The 21,588-nt window shown below is 39.0% G+C and overlaps 1 protein-coding gene and 1 long non-coding RNA gene across 4 annotated transcripts in view; one reads left to right on the top strand and one right to left on the bottom strand.

The window, feature by feature from the left end:
• Nucleotides 1-8,142, top strand: part of LOC136995283 (uncharacterized) — a 17,664-nt gene extending 9,522 nt beyond the window's left edge. For all 3 annotated transcript variants that reach the window (XR_010886838.1, XR_010886836.1, XR_010886837.1), the window contains one exon: nt 5,575-8,142. This is a non-coding gene — a long non-coding RNA (uncharacterized lncRNA). The remainder of the gene's footprint in view (nt 1-5,574) is intronic.
• DHFR (dihydrofolate reductase) lies at nt 1,587-21,588 on the bottom strand. Its single transcript, XM_067315394.1, has 7 exons — nt 21,342-21,588; nt 20,866-20,915; nt 17,835-17,940; nt 16,869-16,995; nt 5,154-5,269; nt 3,364-3,479; nt 1,587-3,006 (listed from the first exon to the last, which is right to left on the bottom strand). Exons 1-6 carry the CDS (start codon nt 21,425-21,427, stop codon nt 3,392-3,394), a joined length of 573 nt encoding a protein of 190 aa, XP_067171495.1. The 5' UTR covers nt 21,428-21,588; the 3' UTR covers nt 1,587-3,006; nt 3,364-3,391.

The following is a 21,588-nucleotide window of genomic DNA, read 5'->3' as shown; positions in this document are numbered from 1 at the left end:
GTGGTTTGTTTTTTACCTCTTATGGAGACCCTCTGATTTTAGCTATCTTGTTAAAACTATTATTATTCTTTAAAATTAAAATTTTAATCTGTTGAGAACACTTTGTTCCTAGGAAAGCATGAATGAGTGGGATTAAATTATATCTGTACTATACTTTTCTTGGTGATCGGTAATTATGCTGTCACTCATGATGCTCTTCATTGCACTTAGCTGCATGGAACTGGGGAGAAACTGTACTAGACATAATGAGAATCTGTGACTTTTCACAGCATCATTACATCAGCAAGACAGAGGAGTAAACAAAACGTGGGAAAAAGTGGTATTTGGAACAAAAGATTTTTTTTCTTCAAGCAGGTAACAGGTGCAATGCCCAGTTCAGGTGAAGCTGGCAAACACTGTTACTTTATCATCTGTTGCTTTTTCAGCCAACCCATCAACCAGTGAAGCATTGCTTTTGAAAAATGGCCCATAAAAATTCCAGCTAGTAGCTTTGGCCTTTACAAAAAGAGGCTATCCATTTTTCTCATCTCAATTTTTGGATGAATAATTTGAGGTATCTTTAAAAGGGTACAGACTTCTAAAACATGCAAAGTTCCCATCCTCTGGAAATAATATATCTGTCAGCAAAGTCTTTGTATATGCTTCCTGAACATACAGAGACTTGTCCTCTTCTGCCTGTCCATCTTTTTGAAACAGTAAGCATCTAACCTTGTAGTGATTGGTATGGTTGTCTTTAAGATGAACATACTTCCTTTGGACCCAACTTCACTGCTATCAAATATATTTTCTTAATTCTTAATTAGAATTTATATGGCATATTGAAACCTCTAATGCAAAAGGTTCTGTCCAAATGCATGTTTTTATTAAAAAAACAAACAACAACAACAAAGAGAAACCAATTCTTTGTTTTTAGCTGAGTGGCATACCAAAGAAACTGCATCATTAGTATGTTCTGAAAAGTTGGTGCTTTAAGTAGGGAACTGCAGTGCAATTTCAAAAGTTCCCTTTGCCTTGAATCATAAATTGACTTCATTTGTTGTAAAATCTGACAAATGCAGTCAGTTAGCTAAATTTGGAGAGGAATAAGTTAGTCTACAGACAGAGTAACTATCTATGGTTCTAAGAGAATTGTTTGTATCCAAGTGAAAAAGTTCTTTGAAACTAGAGTGGTTCCACAAAGTATTTTGGTCTCAGAGAACACTAGCTCCTGCAAAATATGCTTAGGCAGAATATTTCTGACTAGCTCTGTGTTCACATCAGTAACATTACATAAGTGTTTGCTTCCATTTCTAATAAATACTCAAGTGCCATTAAATACAGCACCTTGCAGACTTGCTGTGCAAAACTTTTAACCCTGTCCTATATATATATATTTTAATGTAAACTCATATATATAAAATGTTTCATGCTTTTGGAAAGTTATTTTCTCTTAATTATCTGGGTGACTGTGACTGGTGTTAAAAAAAACAAAAACCCAAATCCCCCCAAAACACAGTCTTTCTCCTCATTCTCTTTTACTTTATGTTGGCAAATTTATCAAATTATAACTTGGTAGGCTTTTTGCTGTATCACACAAGCATATAATATTGATGTTTAAATCTTTATTGACTGATGTCAAGTTAGCACATATGAAACAAGAAGACCAACAAAGGAAAGTACCTAGATTTTTAAGACTGCAAAAGAACACAGAGAACAATCAAGACAACCCAGGACAGAAACTGCAAAAATTATTCCTTGTATTAGTTAACTGTTGTCAAACTGTCATGGAAAATTCGATGGTTGTTCTAAGTTGATATTCTAAGTGTTTTTCCCTTATCAATGAGGTTTCTTTTCTTCTTTTTTTTTTTTTTTTAAAAGGCAAGCAAAATCAAGTTTCAACTCTCTCTTAAAAACTGGATGCTGTTATGCTCCTGCTGTACCCAGTTATGTGCTGTTTAAAATATGCTGATAGCCAGTGCTGCTCTCACTGACATTAGGATTGGGCCTTAGTGCAACATTAAGGGTTGGGCATTATCACTTGAATCTCTCACACTACTGCTTCATGTGATGATGCTTTAAAAATGCTATGGGGAAAGAGTCAGCAGATTTTTGAGGGTCGGTTTCTTAACTCTCCTTTCTCAGGTTGACCTGCAGTGACTGGGAGGCAGGGATCCTTTCTGGTATGTTCTCCCCCTCAAGGTGGTAGCTGTAGCACAAGGAAGCATAGCGGGGCAAAGTACATCCCAGCTTCTCCCCATATCTCTTGGCATATGGATTCCTCTACCCTCTGCCAACCTTTCCGGGGAGTAGGACGGGGCTGATCAGAACATAGCAACAGACTAGCATTACTGATAATGTGATATTGTGATAGTATTGGCACCCAACAGTTTTGGTAACTCTTGGTGTTGTATGCCTTTAGAATCCCAGTGTTATTACAGTACCAGTATCTTGCTTGCTACTGTTAGGGAATAATTATGCAAAATGTTATTGTATTAGTTATGTGTAACCAAAGACGAAACATAAACCCATTATCTGTTTATAATCCATATTTCTATGCCAAATGCAATATTTGAAATCACACTGACAAAGTAAGTTAACGCTATACATTTTGATAAAACTCAGAAGGGACAAGAACGCAGATTCTGTTAAGAAAGTAATGCAAGCCTTTACACAAGTGTTAGGTCAATGGAAAAGTTAAACCTCTTTATCAGATTAAGCTGTAATACAGTATTTTCAGTCAAAAGGAATGAAGTAGGCTGTGTACCCAGGATGGTTAAGATGATGACAGAGGACTTCCATGAAGGATCAGTGTATCCCTGGATTGCTGCCTGAGACTTCTGGACTCCATTTCAACATGACTTGAGCACTCTCACACCTCCTCATCCTTTTGTTATGCTTTCAAACTTAATTTCCCCTTTCTTCCACACATTGTAAAGGTTGTTATAAATGTATATACCATCCCAATCAAGCTCAGGATCTTTGATACCTTCTCAGTGTTGGACTTCTTGAATTAATAGATACTCCAAACTAGAAAAAAAAAATAAAAAAACCCCCCACTATTCAAATCATCTGTTTTAGTTAGAAGAGTTCTTACGGCAGTCTACCTGCTTTCATTGCTCAAGTAATTGTTACGGATGTTGCCTTGGGTTGTAAAGATCAATACAAGGTCTCATGCAACCTTAGTTGGGGCATTCCTTAGAGCTACCTCCTTCATGCTGCTGACTGCACTCATATTTCTGCTGCAGCATGTATATTCAAAGTGGTGGGGATGTTTTTTGGAATCATTCACTGCTGAAGTATTGTACTGTCAAGCAGGATTTTCTGGCAACAATGTAATACATATATATTTACACTCAATAAGACTTTATGATTTGAAATGCCTACCCTTATGTAGAAGTACAGAAAGCCTTATTTATTGTGCCAAGACAGCTTTTTCATACACTTCAAATTTGTACTGGATGCCATTTTCTTCTTGGATATCAGCAGGGACACCAGGGTATCTGGAGAGAGAGTAAGGGAAAAAGCAAAAGCCAATGAGTAGATAAAAATATCATTATGAGTCACCAGTAATTTATCCAATCAATCAGAAAAGAGAGTTGTTTGAAAAAGGAGATGAAAATACCACCCTTACCACAGGAATACTGATTACATGTCTATTTTTAGGAATCATGTTAACTACTATCAGCAACCTGTATACACACCATTTGAAATCAAGAAAGTATACATCAATGTAAAAAAAAAAAAAAAGTCTAACAGTTTGATTAAAGCCTCTACCATATTATTTAAAATGTCTGTAGAGGCAGAGGTAGACACAAACATTTTTGCTTTACTCAGATGGTTTAAAGGAAATGCTATTGGTAAAGGCCTCTTACAAGTTCTATGACAGCTTCTTAAAGCAGGTGACTGCTACCTTGCAAAGTGTTTCCCTCTATTCCAGCTTTACTAAAACAATTTTATTAATAGACACTTTAAAAATCTCTTCAGCTCCCTGTAACAGAATAAAAATTCTGTATAAGTAACGCTGACTTCAAGGGAGGAAGAAATTTAACATTCTATTTGCAAAGACAGACCTCTCATAGGTTTCTATTTTAGTGGGTGAAAAAATGTCTGCTTTTTTATAAATTCATTTTTTAAGACCAAATTCTGATTTCAGTTCATTGGCCAAAACCAAGCAAAGTATTCCTGAGAAACAACCAAGAGGGAGAGAGGGCAGCTTTGGATCAGAGATCAGTATCTTGAAGTAGGCTTATGATATAAGGCACAGAGCAGTACAGAATATGTTAGAGTTGAAGGAGGTGACTCATCCTTCCCACTCATCTTGTTTGTCTCTCCAGCATCCTTCCTTTCCCGCCCCTACCTACTCTTCCCCACTTCAGTGCTAATCCATTTCTGTGTCATGGGGTTGCAGGCACAGCACCTGACTTGCCTTACTTCATATTTCTTCCACTGCTGATCTGTAACTAGCTGGAAGGAAAAAGGAGAGCAGAAAGAAGAGGAAGAGTTTTTTTCCTTGTGCTGGTTCTTGAGACAGAAATTCTTTTGAATTTTTGCTACTACCCCACTACCCTTTGGATGTAATCTCTTTAGAGAGAACACAAATGAATGACTGGAATATGATAAGGACAACATAAAAAGAAACCAGAATGAATGGCAGAAACTTACAGTTTAATACTGGTTCTTACAAAATTTTCTGGGAAGAAGTAATTTGCTTAAGAGAAAGAAATAATCTTAAAAAAATGTACAGGCTCAACCCTTCCTGTTCAAACCCATTTCATTTGTCTTTGACAATTCCGCAAAGACGTTCACAGAGACTAAAATAACCTACTGACTAATAATATACTGACAATTATGAAGCTTAGTAAATATTTAAATAATTTTTAAGTGAGAAACCGTAACAAAGTTGCTTTGCTAGCAAACTGACAGACAAATGTAATTCTCCTCTGTCAAGGTTACAGGAAGGTTGAAGAACACAAGTTTCAAAAACCTGTCCATTCTGGGTGCTCTAAGTGGACGAATTCCAAATTCTGTATAAAATGCGACTCTGGGGAACACATATAGTGAAGAACACCTCTAACTCAAGACAGAATGTGGCCTTAATAGTATCCTTACACATTCAAAGTAAACTATGAATTCTGCCATCTGAACACAAGACTGTTATGCATCTTTATACTAACTCTGAGAGAAGTTTGTAGTCATTGAAGTCAATTTCTGGAAAAAATGTGTCGCTTTCAAATTCCTGCAAAATTCTTGTCACAAACAGTCGATGATTAATTGGCTTCTCCATTGCTGCCTTTAAAAACAAAAGAAAGGATTAAAAATAGAGTTGTTCACTGTAAAACAGCTCAACTATGCATGAAGTATTATTCTAATATTGTGTTGTAAGACATCAATGTTAAATATAAGATGTTTGAAATGCTAGTTTTCTTTACCACTTCTCCAAATTCTTGTTCTATCCGCACCAGACATCACCACTGCAGCATTCAAAAAGAACCAAGAGATAAGAACCTTAGGATATTTTCTACTTATAGTTTACACACCATACACATTTATGCTATCTAAAACTGAAGCTTAGTTATTCTTTTATTTATATTGCAGGGTTTAAGCAAGGCAGTGAAAGTTGGATTTTCAATCTCCTCTTCTGGACTTTGCCCAAGAGGACTTCCTGAAAGGACAATTTTGTCTTGTTCCAGTTCCATGTGTTAAGTGGCAGCAAGACCTGCTCTCAGATCTTGGGGCATCTGACAGAAGTTAAGAAAAATCTATTAGTTCTGTGAGAAGAATGGAGTGTTATGGCCTAGTTTCAACAAGAAACTTCTATATCATATCTCTCTGAAAGACAATAAGCATCAAGTGCTTTCTAGTCTGTAGGAGCTTGCAACTCCAGTGATTAAGTTATCTGTCAATTTAATGTGAGAGTTTGATTTCTGGAATACGTCAAAGAGATAATATTAATTACACATCATATAACAACAACAAATATTTTCCAGATTCCTTGTATGAAAAAGGTTATGAAGATATTTGTTAGGATAGTTCCTCACTAACAAATTCATGCAAAATCAGGAGTTAAAAAAGGAAGTTTGGTCTCCAAATCAGATTGGAAAGTCACATCTTCCAGCCCTTCTTGACATTAAAATAACCCATTAAAAGCTATACTGGTGCCTGGATACAATGTAGTTGTTGAAATGCTTACAGCCTTTCTTTCCCTAATTTCGGCAATGAACAATGTTCTTTGTTAAAGGTGATTCACCATGCAGTATGCTATTAGGTACTACTTTAACAACTACAGTAGCCTAGTAAATGCAAATTTAATCCGGTAAAATTAATAGGTAGAATTGCTGGGAAGTTGGTTTCTAGAAAAACAGCTCTATTACTAGTGAATGCCTTAAAATGAAAAAGGTAAGTCATTGCACACTGACATCCATCAGCACTGAACTGGTGTTCATCTAGTTTGTATTATAAATACCAAGTTTTTTTTTAAATAAGGGGGTGAGGTAAGAGGAGAAACATTCATATACAGAATAATGTAAGAATAACTTGCTTCACTAATAAAAACATGCTGTGTTCTGTAAACAGAGATACTTTTGTTTTGTAGTAGAGGAGTCAATCAAGCTCCTATCTTGCTTATTGGGAATTTTTCCAGTGCTTCAGCAAGAACCCTGTACTGTCAAGATAGGTCAATACTGTTGCCCATTTTCTCTCCAAGAGATGTCCTACTGTTTTATTGGAAAAAAAACTCAGGCACAGTCATGGCCTGTTATGGAAACTGGAAATGTAATTAAGTCTTGATTCATAATCCTGTATGATGTGTTTCGACTTGTTAAGCATCCTTAGCCATGTTAACTTTTATCTCTACACCTTTCTCCAAAACAAATACCATAAGTCCAAAGATGACAACCAGGGTTTAAACCTCAGAAAACAACCTCAGGTGACCAGTTAGGTGAATTAGAAGACTATTAATAAGCTTGTGAAAGTTTTGGAGGCAGTAAATCAAATGGGGAACTAAAGTTTAAATGCTGAATAATTGTTTTGTGTTTTTTTTGATAATACATATTGGACAGCAATAGAAGTTTCTCTAACAGAATTATATTTCCTCTGTTTCTGCTGCAGACCTACTTGAACCATCATACATCTGAAATTTACCATGGTGCAGCATATGTCCATGTGCAGTCAGACAAGCTGCAGGAAGTCGTTAGGTTTGCGTAAGCCTAATAGCCTATAGAAACCAAACAATGAACAGAAAGAGCTTGAAGGAGAACAATGAGCTCGAGCTGGTGTCAGCCCATGTATTCCTTCCCGTCAAGTGGGAATGCCCAGTGTTGTGATGTTTAGCATATGGTAGAGATCCATAAGGAGAATCACATTTGTATTGTGATTCAACTGCATATTACAACTGCTATACTCTGCTAAGTAAAATTTGTACCTGTATTTTGTTTTAACTACATTGCTCCGTCAGTCTGCTAAATCAAAGTCCTATGTAACAGTAAGGGCCCTGAGGGCATTAATGGGCCTTAATAGCAATGACCAGCCTCCCCTACCCTGCCCAGGCCCAGGACCCCATTTCAGCCCAGCCCAGGGTCGCCCCAACCCCAAACCGCGGCTGACTGCCCAGCCTCAGCTCTGCCCAGGCTGTACCTGACCCTGGTTACACTCACCAGACATTGTTCCTGCCATGCAGACTGACTTCCTGGCTTGACCTCGGGCCTGTCTCATCGCCATGAGCCATGAGCCCTAGCTGGTACAGCCCCTGCCTTACCAAACAGATTACTGCTTCTGGCTTCCTGTCCCTTGGGGAGCAGTGGCCCTTGATCCCTGACAGTAACTTCAAATAGGTAAACTTTGTACTAAACGTTAAACCTTCCATGTGTGGGGGGTATCTAAAAGAACCTGGTCAGAGAGCATTGGACTCTGACACCTCCTCTGCAAACTATTGCTGTGGACTTACTGAAACTGGCAGGAGAGGAAGGGACAACTCTGCAAATTTACACGAGGATTAAGGTAGTTCCTCACTGACATTCAATTTCTATTCACGCTTGCCTTGTCCAATTCACCCTATGAATTTCACTACCTTTTCTTGGTAATGGAAATATGTTCCAGGATGCATAGTGCTGATCTGATAGAATTTTGAAATACTTAGTCTGAGTTTAATAAAGGAATTATACATGATGTATATTTATTGTAATGAACAGAATAAGGCAAATACTACTTAATTTTAACACGACATATAGAACATATCATGGTATAGAATATGTAAGTAGACCTTGGACATATTTAAATAGAATATGCAGTAACTAATACATAGTTCCAATGACGATGCAATACTGTGGTAAGCTAGTATGATACTCAACAGACAAACCATTTCCAGGAAGTAGGAAATGAGTTCAGTATTACCTGTTTTATTTTTGTTTTTTTTCTGTTAGCCACTTAATTCTCCTAGGATTCTATTTGTACATGTACTGGTTTTCCTGGGATGGGCACATCTGTTTGCTCTGCCTACAGGCTTACCTGCTTATATAGTAGCTACTGAACCCTGTAAGATACTACAGCCTGATATACTAGGGAAAAGCAAATCTGATCTAAGTTCACTTTAGAGCACAGTATATCAAAAAACTGTGGCTGTTGAGCTGTTCCTTCAGAAACAGCACAACCACTCCTCAAACCCAGATGACATTCCACAAGAGAGGAAGGACAGGAGAGCTGGGGCATCAGGACCCCTGTTATCCTAGGTAAGTCACCCTCTGTATGATTCGGAGTCCTTTATTATCCAGGGATCTTCAGCATACCCTGGTCCTTTTGCTGTCTTCTAAACACCCCTCAGTGGGCCCATCTCTGAATCATGAAGCAAAAAGGAGGTGACCTTCCTCATATTCTCCAACCATATTGGACTGACAGCCACGTAAGATTAGATTACGTCTGCACTTATAGGATCATCACCTTGGGGTAGTTTCTCTTTGTAGAATGCAGGGTAAAACATACCCTAAAGCTCTGCAGCAAACAGTGATTGCACATTACAAGCAGTTTCAGAAGTACTATATAGAAAATTAATCTTTTATAGATTTATCACCAAATCACTGTAATCTAGCAGGCATAGCAACTGATTGCTGCAGAAGGGACAAATTACCTCTAGTCATTTAAAGATTCTCAGGTTTTAGAAGGAACACACAGTGCTTCTACCTTCCTGTCTTCTACTCATTACATAAAATAAATACAGTAGACAAAGCAACCATGTGAGGCCCTTATTTTTCAAGTGTCTTTCTGCTACTAGACAACAGCATTGCTAATCCAAACAAAATAAGAGAACACTATAAAAGAAAAAATTTCAAGAGAAACATTCTTTTCATTTGCATTCTGTTTTCAAGTCTTAAAATGTATTTGGATCACATATGCAAACTGTATTTTGAAGTCACAAGAGTATTAAAGTAATTATATATATAAAAATCTCAGAGTTAAAAATCTCTCAAAGTTTTAGGTCAGTCGCAATGATAACCATGAAAATTAGCACCTTTGAAAAATCCTTCCTTCCCAAGCTGCTAAGGCTAAACTTCAGGAGGGAGGGAGGGAGGGAATACTGCAATAGTTCCCATCACCTGTTCTCTGCCACAGACAATGGCAGGTGCAGCAGCATCCTGCCACATCAATTGCAAATTAACTGCACCTTTCATAACCAAAATCTTCCATCAGCTTTACTGAAAACCCTGCCCCTGCAGAAACAGTTACACTTTACTTGCTAGACTTCTCCATGTGTTACTCTAAAAGGAGGGCCTTTTAAACCTTTCCTTTTACCATTAGCTCAGCGAGAACTTAAAAAGCAACAGCCTTTCATAGCTGCATGATTTGTGACTGCATCTCTGATTCATACGTTAACCTTTTTTAGTAATTATTTTTTCCCAAAGGAATGTCAAATCAATATGTTTGTTCATAAGAATAAGGACAGGCAGCTTGGTTGAGAGTAATAGGAGTATTATACCTTCCTTTCCCATATTAAAAAAATCCTTTGACTTTATTTTGAAGAGTGTACTGGAAAGGCTAGCTGTGTCCTTCTCAAATAGGTTTTAAATTAGTACCTTCATGTTTTCACATATCTCCAAGGATCTTAGTTAAACAGACTCATACATCAAAGAGAGTTCTTCAACTCTTAAAAGAAATTATTAGTTAAACCCACTAGTCCATTGCTAGTATTGTAGTTCTGCTTCATCTAATCTTATTTATGACTAGGTAAGAACAAGCAGCATTGGCTGCCTGAGGCATAAACTACATTAGTTATGGATATATTTTTACAATACATGAATCTCGGGGAGAGGGGGGCTTGCAGTGCTGTTAACAGCAGTGCTGTGACCCTGTCACTTTTATGTAAACGAGATGTTAGAGAATTGCATTAAGATGGCTCTAATCCTTCTCAGAAAGGATTCCTCTGATCCTAAAAGGCCATAGGAATAGAGGCCAAATTTTCTTCCCATTGCTGTCTTCCTGTTCAAACAGCTACACAAAGTCATGTGGGAAAATTCTTCCATAAAGAAGGATTCAATGGCACTGCAATAATAAAATATAAGCATTCCATTTGCTTATATGCTGGGAAGACAGCAATCTTCCTTGGATACGCAAGTGCTTAGGACCATCAATACTTGCATAATAGAATAAGACTAACATGAGTTTGGTGGGACAGGGAAACAACATAGCAACTGTGCCACCAAAACAATCACTTTCTCCCTCAAATTTCCCTGCATTGTCACAGCCAGCTGCACACTAAGATGTTCCTTCCATAGGCCAGGAGAACTATCCTAATCATCCAGTGTGACACCCTGCATAGCAAAGGATACTGAATTTAGTTTTCACACAAAGCTGTGGTTTTGAAGACCCTGTCCTCTGTGATTAGTTTTGAGTCTTCACTTTACACAAAGTAATGTTACTGGTTTTCAAAAAATTTTAATAGGTTTAAGCCATGCTGATTAGTTTACTCTGAAACAGAACTAACAATGAAACCAATGCAGTGCTATGCTTTTTGCACTGACTCCTCACAGAGCAGAGTAATGCTTCTGGCCTGCAGTGTGACACCCTCTGTGTCACTGGCTTCGCCCCGCTCAGAGGAACTTGCTCTTTGCAACATGTTCTTTGCCAGCTATGTTCCAAGAGAACAGCAGCGCTGCCAACCCACAAGAATACAGTGGGTGAGCAAGGAAAAATGAGCTTTCTGCCCAGCTCTCTCATAATTGAATCTCAGTCCCTGGTCACATTTCTGACTGTAACTCTTTAAAAACAAAAAGCAGCATATACATGTCAGTCTCTATTCTAATAGGTACACAGTTTAAAACCATTTTGTCTTACATGCAGGGAAGGGAGAGAAATTACTACTTCTTTTATAGCCTATAGGAAATCCAGACATTCTAAGTAAAATGTAATCTTTAAAAAGTGTATCAAGTATTAGCTGGTAAAGTTTTGGCAGGCTTGAGAAAAAAAAAAAAAAACAATAAAACCCACAACAAAACTAGTGACGCCATTTATTAATACTTCTCTCTTAAAGGAGTCACCCTTATGGTATAGCAAAGATTTGAAGCTTAGCAAACGCAGCATTCCCAACCCACTCAGGTTATTCATAACCCAGTGAGGCTTATATGCTTAGTCAATAAATTCTAGTTAAGAGGGTAATTAATCATCTGCAAGAGACTTGCTGCAGTAAATATGAATAGCAACTTTACAATTCAGTAACTTTGAAGAATGAAAGGGAATAGGAGATTACCGAACACAAAATAAGGTATTCAAGCTGTCAAATATTAATACATAGGAAGACACCTGAGCATGAAAATTAGATAAAGTTTTCCCTTGGAGATCACTGGAAATTTAATTTTCCAGCTCAAGCCTCTTTGAAGAATTTCCCCAAATGCTATTTATCAAAAGCATCTGTTTTCTGTTATTCCCAGCCTAGATATTAACTAAATGGCAAAAATAACAAAACTTCTTATGAAGGAAAAAGAACTTCTTGTTCTGTTACAAAATTACAAGTTTGTTCTCCAAATTTAATACCTGAATGCAATTCTGTACTTCAGCAATGTGACCTTGAATGTCATTGTTTGCTTCTGTGGCATTGAGAAAGCAACAATCTGAGTAGGAACATATAAAATAGAAGTTTAAAGAAAACTGCTTTATCAAGGTGAAAACTTGTTTGACCTATAGCCTGTTTTAGTTTTACTAAAGAGGCCTTGGTTATGAGGACCTGAGTCATATATTGTTCAAATTTTTATTTTATTTTTTTTTAAGTTTTGTTGCTAGTTTTCTTTTCCACTGGTTAAGTTCATTGCTAGGGATGTGTGCTTGCTTATTTTTACAAAGCAAGATTTATATTAAACACTCAACAAACAACATTACTGTAAGACTGTTCCCTCCACATAAGTAAACCTATGCCTGTTTTTTAAAAAGTTCCATCATAAAGCCTCTGTTCAATATTGGGGATGTGACTAGACTTTCGGTTCCGATTTCTAGTAAAATCTGAATGTTGTTTTTAATCAATTTAAAACACACAGTTTAAATCTGCTAAAAAGGTTGACGTAATTTATATTCACCAAACTCCCTTAGGATCTCCAGGTAGCACTGTTTTTCAGAATGAAAGCCAAGATCTGAACCTCTCAGTTAAGAGACTACCTCCATACAGAGTCCACCTACATTACTGTCTTAGCTCAGATCAGAAATGTGGTTTTGAAGTGAGTCTTCCAATTGTCCCCACTTACCATACTTTGGTTGCAGTGGGGAGCAATCTTGGCGTTCATGAACTGAATTTATTTGGGATGAAACCAAACAAAAAATCTGTTTCAGGAGCATGTCTGATATGCTCCAACCTCTGATAGGGACTCAAAGGACAGAACAAATGAGTGAGTCACACCACCACAAGTTTTCCAGCACATAGCAAGCACTCAAGAGCCAGCAGAAGGCTCTCAGAACCTCAAGTGCTCATGCAACATCATGGAGTGCCTCTCATGTTGCATAACACCTTCATATTTGCTGTGATCTACTGGCCTTCCCTGGGCCGCTCTATTTCTCCATCCTCATCCACACAGTCAATAGTAATATCAACTCCTCCAACTCAGCAGATCATATAGAGTGCTGACGATCCAGCATGGTGTCACATTGGGATTCAAGGATGCTGCTTGTAAACCTGTACTGTGAGAAGTCCAAAAATTTCCTTGCAGGCAAGATTACTACCTTGTGGCTGTAGCACAAGATTACAAATCTCATGAGGTGAGCAGTATCAAATCAAATTTAAGAAGATGAAGGTTGCTTTTAGCAAAACCTCAGACAACAACCAGCCTCAAAAGTTTACCCCTGAGGACACTTTGAAGCAGAATGAGATTATTGAACCAGTCTCTATTCAATGGATTGTGGCAGCTGTTTTCTATCCTTTCTGCTCTCACTTCCTAACACCAATACTCTGCTCAGCCCTCCCTGTCCCCTACCAAAATACCTACCATGTCTAGCTGCTCTGCCTTCCCCTGGTCAACAAGGTCCCAACTGAGACAGTCTCCCACAGTATGCTGTTGAACAAGGCATGAGGTAACATACCAGTGGACTTTGACAGCCACCCTGTTCAAAGCTCACCTTCCTCTGATCTTCAAGGTACTTGAGGCAGAAGCAGCTTATGCCAGTGCTTTCCACTACTGTGGAGAAAACTGTGCTTGAGAACCTAGGAGCTGTGGGCAAGAAGGCCATAAGCAATAGAGAGTTGCACTGTAGGTGTTCAGCAGCTGGCAGGCTTACTTCTCTCTTCTTGGCAGAAGAAAGGTATGAATTCTGGAAGTGATGTCTGGCAGTGGCAGAGCTGTAGTGCAAACTCTTGGCAGATGGCCTCAGTTGTGCACCTTCACATCTACTACATACACTTCTTATTCTCCAGAATCCCCAGAACAATGAGATCCTACCAGCCTGAGCTCATCTGTTGTGCCGAGGACCTCTTATCAACAGAGCACCTGCAGTGGTGAAGACTCCAGAAATGGCATTATCCCCATCTTTCTACTCAGTCCTCGAGAAGTCTGCAGCAGTCTGTAACAGGCAGTCAAGGGAGTCCTCCCAAAGTAAGTGCCGTGAGCATATGCATGAGCTTGCTGTTCCCTCTCCATTGCATCTTGTGTGGCCACACTCAAATGCAGGAGAGAATTTACTCAGCAGGCACCACAGTGTGACTTGTGAATGAGAAGGAACAGAAGCAAGCCAGGTACAGGATCAGGAATAGAAAAGGCTTGATGATGGTTGGAGAAGGGACCATCATCTGCAGGAGACAGATGAAAGTAAAGTTTGATGCTTTCCAGAGTGACCCGCTTTCCTCATCAAAGTTTGTCCTCATAAAGCTCTCCCTGGTTCAAAGGATTTGAACTTTGGGTTTAAACCTTCAAAGTGCTAACAGTGAAAATGTCACATACTCAACACTACCTGTTTCAAACCGCTCCTGTTGCATCTACTTACCAAAGTAGTTACAGCCACTTTCTCCATAACAGGCTTATACCGAATAAACAGTCTGTCCTAAACCTTTAAGCCATACAAAGTAGTAAGATCAAAATAAGGCTTTAAAAGCAAATACCTACTATTACTGAATAAAATGATTCACTCAATTACCAATTGATATTTTACTTCCCACACATTACTACATGGTCTAATGGTAATATTCCAGTAATCCTTTGTGCATCTTTAATACAGGCACTAAAAATATTACCTCCAGTTTTGATAAAGGTGTACAGCTTCTATCAAACCCTTTTAATTAAGATCATAATGGTAGTTTAGATACAAGAATCTGTATGAAACTGTCATATTTCTCCCTGGTGAATTACAAATTCCTTTGAAACATCTTGATTAGAAGCTTGAAAGAGGGAAAACAGTTCAAATTTTAAGTCAGAGTCCTTATGCTGACCAGTACAGCAATATGCTGCAAAAATTCTCTTGATCAAGACTGCATATTTATAATCTTTCTAAGTACTGGTGAGTAATGGTCTTAAAAATGGCATTGTTTTCTATGAAATATCAACTGACGCAGGAGAAAATAGTGAAATTAGAAGCCTACGATATAGAATTTCCTGTAAGAACAAGCAAAAATTATCAGTCTTTGCAGCACTAGATGACTGTTCGGGCATAAGAGGTAATTGCTTCTGCTCATACCGTGTATCCTGCAGAATTGTAGGCAGAAGCCAAATCCAATCTCTTGCTCCTGTTGGGCAGTTATGCCTAATCTGAAGAGAATCTGCCTCCAAAAATAAACCTGCCACTTGCTACCAGGAAGCAGACATTTTAATGGTTGAGAATGAAGTATAGGTTATTTCTTTATGATAATACCTGATTTTAGAGTGAATGGATTTGGACATCAAATACATGGTGAGAAGACTTCAGCACACCTAAAGGTGATTATAAGACTACAAATTAAAAAAAAAAGGTAGAGGAACTGTTGTTTTAAAGGCTATTTGCATCTGCATCATATTTTTCTTACAGCCTTAGTAATACCTAGTTACCTTTGGGTTTTTTTTCCTGTAAAAGACACATTCCCTAAGTTACAGAGAAGAGATTCATGAAACATACCTCTCTGCAAGGCATAAACTGCAAAGGCAAGAAATATCAGAACATGTATTTTACCACTCCATATACAAAAAATACTACTAGCCTAATCTGCTGCTAGGAGCATGATGGTATTTTGATCACAGCCCTGTAGTTCAAGTGCTAAACAAGTGGAGTATATTTTCAGCATACCTGGAATGGCTAAAGGACAGCAACAGGACAGCCTTTTCCTTTACCACTGATAAAGGGTATGCTTTATAATTTTTTTAATTAAGATATTTTTATTAGGAGAAAGAATGCTTATGGTCTTCCATATTCCACGTCCTCCCGATTGATGCGATAGGAACTAGGGTCTATTACCATCATATTTAATGTGGTACTGTTTGACAACAAACGAAAATTATATGAGAACATACAAATGAAGACAAAATTAATTAAGTGTTAAATGGCAGTACCTGGAGTGTGTAAGGCTGAAAGGACGACTCTAGAGAAGTGAATAGAGGCAACAAGAGATGACTAAACTTTGTATATATACACAAAAGGAAGACAAGAAGAAGGGATTGAGGGAGGGGAAAAAGAAGATTGAGGAAACACAGGGTTGGGAAAAGAGAGCTTTTATAATATTCTTCATGGCTGCATAGCTAATAGCTTAGCTAAGGAAAGGAGTGCTCCATTTGTGAGGAATCCCAAAGGCAAAAAGGACAGTTTATACAGGGCTTTGAGTGTGCAAAGATGCTCCTAAGAAGGAAGTGGCATGCGCCATCTTTTTGGCATACAAATGGACACTAGAGACACTGAGACACCCAGGATAACAAGAGAAACCTGGGGAGTGGGAACAGCAGGGATGTCTGGTTGCTGGATATGAAAAAGCAGAGTCAGTTCTACATTTTCCCTTATGATTATCTCCTCCCATTGCTGACACCATTACCTGCCTGGTTCTCCAAATCCTCTTTTCCTACTTGTATACCTGTATAAAGTGTCATACTTTGGCGAAAATGTTGGACCATTTTTCCTTATGTCCACATCCTCTGCAGAGCCAGTCTATTGCCTTAGTAGACTAAATGTAGCAATATATGTAAAAGTAAGCTAGCAATTTAGATATTTAAGAAAAGCTCTCAAAAGCACCAGGACTGTAAGACACTTGATGGTTAGCAAGAGCTACATCTGGTCACCTGGACAGATATTTTAAACTTGCCAATAGGAATTTTATTCTCCAAGACTTGACCTATTGGCATCACTGGAGTTTGCTGGGTCATAATGAGGCAAAAGCTTGTCCCTGAACTTCCTAAAGCGGGAGTAACAGGAACTTGAGCCATCGTTCTCCCATCTGCAGAAAATGAGTAATTTAAGAGTATTCACTCTAAATGCACCTTATAAACTGAAGTGCCTCCGACAATCCAAACCATGTCTACTTTGCTTTTTAATTCCGGTGAATCCAGAAGAGCTAAAGCATCATCCAGACTTTTGGAGAGATAATGTGCTCCCTTTGGGGTTTCCCTAGAAAAACAAAGTTTTATTACTTAACTTAAAGGACATTCATCATGATAATCAATACAATCTAGACATATAATGTATTTTGCTGAATTTACAAGTGATTAAATCTTTCACAATAGTTTACTGTTTTGAAATGCTTATTATTGTTAAATCATGTTAGAATTCTCATCTGACTGTAGGATGCTTAATAAATTAGAATTCAATCATAAGTGTGACTTAAGAAGCATTATAAGTTATAGATCTGAAGTTTTGTATCAGATGGGAAAAAAGCATAATGGAGGAACTTAAATATCTATATATCTAACCAAATATAGACTTCTACCCAATTCTAAAACATTAATATTTTCCCAATAAAACTTGTCAAAGAAAGCCTCTAATCCCCCACACCTCATATTCAGCCAAAAACCCCACCAACACTTTCCAAAGCAATAAACCACTATAAGCAAACATTTTTATTTAAGAATGCCTGGGTAACTGTGGGTGATGCATTCAAGAAAAAAAGCTCCGAAAAAGGACATGTTCTTTTCCCTTAAATGCTAATAAAAGTAAGCCTCAAGAAAAGTGAATAATTAAGTCAGTAACCAGAAACTAGAGAAATAGAATTAAATACATGAGTCATAAGGACTACTGACATGGTGGTTTCTATGTAGATCCAGTACTAGTATTTATTTTATGCAAAGAAGAATAAAGTAATGATATCACTCAGAAACAACAGGAGAGATATTTTCTAAACAGATATAAAAACATTACATTTAGAATTACTTTATAAAGTCATGCTATCCATATTTTTTCGTTTAGATTTGTTATTTGTTTTACAGGCTCATAACTCTTCACATACATACCTGAGCTCTCTGCTGAGCACTATATTAACTCTGTCTTTTAAAGGACGATTCTTCTCAGGAATGGAAAACCAGGTTTTTTTACCCATTATCAGTGCATTCTGTTTACCTGAGTAAGAGAGAAAACATTTATTTAAAGGGAATTTCTTTGCTGTACTAAACTTGTTTTGGTAGTTTAGTGACATCTACTGGACTTTACCTCCTCCTTCTGAGCTCAATTTCAGTGGTTATCAAAAGCACAAGTTTAGGCTCTGATTCTGAAGTTACTCACATGCATAGAAGAACATGTTTGTGCCTGAAAGCCTTGGTAGGCAGCTGACAACAAACCAAAGTAGTCTTATGCACAGCTGTAAACTTTCAATTGAAAGAGTATCAAAAAGTTATGTTACATGCATTACACTGTCATTGGCTCAACTATGTCTATGGGGACAAATTCATCCCAGTGTGTGAGACCAACTCACATCCTCAAAGTAGTTCTCAGAGTGTAAATAAACATTCTTGTTCTCTGCATAAATCCCAAAGCAGCATGGAATAGTCTGTTTTGTGTTTGTATGTTTTGTCATTCTATTTACATGATCAGGAATAATTGCCTCAGCTTTAAGGACAACTTTTAGAAGAAAAATCAGCTGAATTTAATCCAAAAGCAGAGGTGCAACAGATGTTCAAACATATTCTAGAATTCACCCATAAATATTATTTCTGATAAAATCCAACATTCATAAGCTGATTATTTCTCATATATATCTCCTGATGAGAAGGAGGTTATCAGCATTTCCCTTTATGATCAGATAGAGTAGAGTAGACAGAGAAATGAACATGGAGAGTAAGCAACTCATACAAGGTAACGCAGAAAGTTTCTTAATGCAGTAGGAGGGATTTTGGAAAGAAGAATGAGATTTGTTCACAGCTACTCTTCCTGCTTTGGTCTGAGAGGTCTTTTCTGGTTTGGTCTGAGAGATGCTGAATCTATTGTATCACACCAGAGAACTCATGTTTCAAATGTGTATGAGAACTGCCTTAACACTTTTCCTGTAGATAGCGTGCTCTATTCCTAAGCTTCATGAGAGTGTTTCCTAAGCTTCTCTTCCCAAGAGATTTACTGCACTGTCAGTTTAGATGCATTAGCACAGACCATTGGCATCACTGTCAGAGGCGAGGCACAAACTGTTTAGGAAAGTATGCTTTTTCTTACTGAAGATCCATAGTGGGATGCATACTGGACCAGAACAAAGGTCCATTTAGACCAATATCTATTTTTTCAGCAGTGGCCACTGCAGTTATGCAAGCAGAACAAAGGCAAGATCAGGTAATGCTTCTCCACGGTATTCTTCCCACTTTCAAAAATCTGTGACTGGGACTTTTTTGAGCCAAATGCGGTAGCCCTGCTGTTAAGTTTTATGGAAGCATAATCCATCAGGAGCTCTGTTTATGAAGCAGCTTCACTGTTTGGCATCTAACATCATAGCTTATCAAGAGATTTACATGCAGGACAGAGCAAACTTTTTTATTATTTATTTTTAAAACATCTGTTGTTGGTTATGGGTTATTGGTGTCATATAAGATGGAATTTGCAGACGTACACATTTGTGTTCTGCTTTTTCTGTACACCAGGTTGCAATAGGCTGAGTTAAATCTCCAAAACACAACTAACATCCTTCACTTAAGACTACTGTTAAAATGAGATTAAACATTCCTTATGGAATATAGAACAGACCTTCAAAGCAGAACATAGGAATATGTCCCTTGATCAAAACAATGATACATGTTAGGCTGCTCAGAAATCTTAGCGAACAGATGAGTTTTGCTAGACAATGTTTGAGCAGGGGGCTTGGGAAAAAAAAGAAAAAAAGAGAATAATCACACTGGAAAACAGAGAAGCAGCAGAAAGCTGAGGATAAACCATCCTGGCCATGGTGGCTATGACTGCACCAGATGCAATAAGCCAGTCAGGGAGGTCCTACTTCTCCTCTCCCAGGGCCTCCTTCCCTGGCTGCCCACTCCCACCATGAACTTGTGCTGGCAGTCCCAAGGGAAGCCCAGACAGTAGTCTGCTAGGTTACAGAATTAAACAGCTTAATGAAGAGTCAAACAAACAGTAAAGCCAGGGCAAAAGAGGAACAGGGCAAGGCAGCAAGACCTGTTTATTTTGCAGCGGAAAGTACCCAGTCAGAACAAATTAGCTGACCCATCCCATCTCTTGTATTCCTGTCCCTGCTTACTTATGCTGATCCCGTGATTTTTTTTGACATGGCAGTAACAGTTTCTATTGACTTGATGAGATAAAACCTATCATGTTACTTTGTTGCAAAGGCATTAAGCCTGAAAATTATTGCTGCATATAATCAGTCTGGTTAGGGCTTTTTGTTGGCCCATGGAGCACACTGGGATGGCTCAGCACCCAAACAAACACATCAACTTGTTGTCACAGGAGCCAGAGGGGGGAATGAACGGCCAAGCATGGAGTACACAAAAGAGTTAGATAAGCTAACACAGACTGAGAAAAAAAAACTGTTAATAAACCAACACACAGAAAAAACGATGATTTCATAACTTGTTCATTTGGAGTTGTAGGTAAAGATGCTGTTTTCTAGTCACTTGGGAGACAAAATTTTGAAATTCTGTTTGTTTACAAAGTAATTGCAGCAAAGAAACATCTGAGTCATCTCCAATTTCTTCCTCTAACTTAACTGGCAGATTATATACTTATAAAGGGGTTAAATACTTTTTGGACCTTCAGTAAAGAGTCCTTTGTCTGATTTATACAAAAATACAAATGATTTTGTTTAAAGCATAAAATATTAAAAGAAGAAATAGCAATACATTATATAATTCCATGTTGTCTTTTACTAATGAGCAAACAGAAAAAGCTAGGGAACATTTTGAGGTTGATGAGGCCTGGGAGGGGGAGAAGGGCAGTCTGTCTGGGGAAAAAGGACTTTGAAATTTTGGAAAAAGGAAGTTACTGATCTCTTTTGTGACTGCTACAATATGAACTATTTTAAGTGTCATACTAAGGCAACACATAAAACGTTACCTTTCACATGGGATGTGCTAGTCATTCTCTGGAAATACTTATACTCATTCCTAGAAACAAAACACGGAAAAAAAATTACAACGTCGTTTATGAATAATTTTTGTTTCTCTGGTTGTAAAAAACCATAACGTAAGCGCTGCCAGCGCCCCGGGAGGGGAGGCTCGCTGGGGCCAGCGCGGCCCGGCTCAGTGCCATGCCTGAAACGTGACCTTTCGGCCCCGAGTCTGCAGGGGAAAACTCACGGCCTGGCGCCGCGCCCGAGCCCGCCGACACCCCCTGCGCCCCGGGGCCGCCGCTCCCGGCCGCCGCTCCCGGGCCGGGCCCCGCCAACCGCCCCGCCGGCAGCTTTCCCGCCCTGCCCGCCCCTCCCCCGACTACGAGCCCCTGCGCGCAACGCGCGGCCCCCACGCCGCCCGCCGGCGGGCACCGCGCAGCGTTGCACGCCGGGACTTGTAGTTCTCCTGAGCCCGCGGTACCTGAGCGGCGGCCAGGGCAGGCTCCCGTCCTTCCCGATGCCCATGTTCTGGCACACAGCCACGATGGAGTTGAGCGAGCGCACCATGGCGGCTGCTGCCCGCCGCTCCGCACTTCGGACTTAGCGCGCAGCGGCGCGGGCGGGCCCGGGGCGGGGCGAGGCGGCGACCGCGAGGGCGTGGGGCCGTGGACCGGGACGGGCCGCGCCGGGGCAGCTCTAGGCTGTCTAGTGCCGCCGAGCAGCAGCGG

Source organism: Apteryx mantelli, chromosome Z (genome assembly GCF_036417845.1).
Source record: "Apteryx mantelli isolate bAptMan1 chromosome Z, bAptMan1.hap1, whole genome shotgun sequence".
Classification (NCBI taxonomy): domain Eukaryota; kingdom Metazoa; phylum Chordata; class Aves; order Apterygiformes; family Apterygidae; genus Apteryx; species Apteryx mantelli.
The sequence above is the reverse complement of the archived record's forward strand: the minus strand, read 5'-3'. Positions and strand labels throughout refer to the sequence as shown.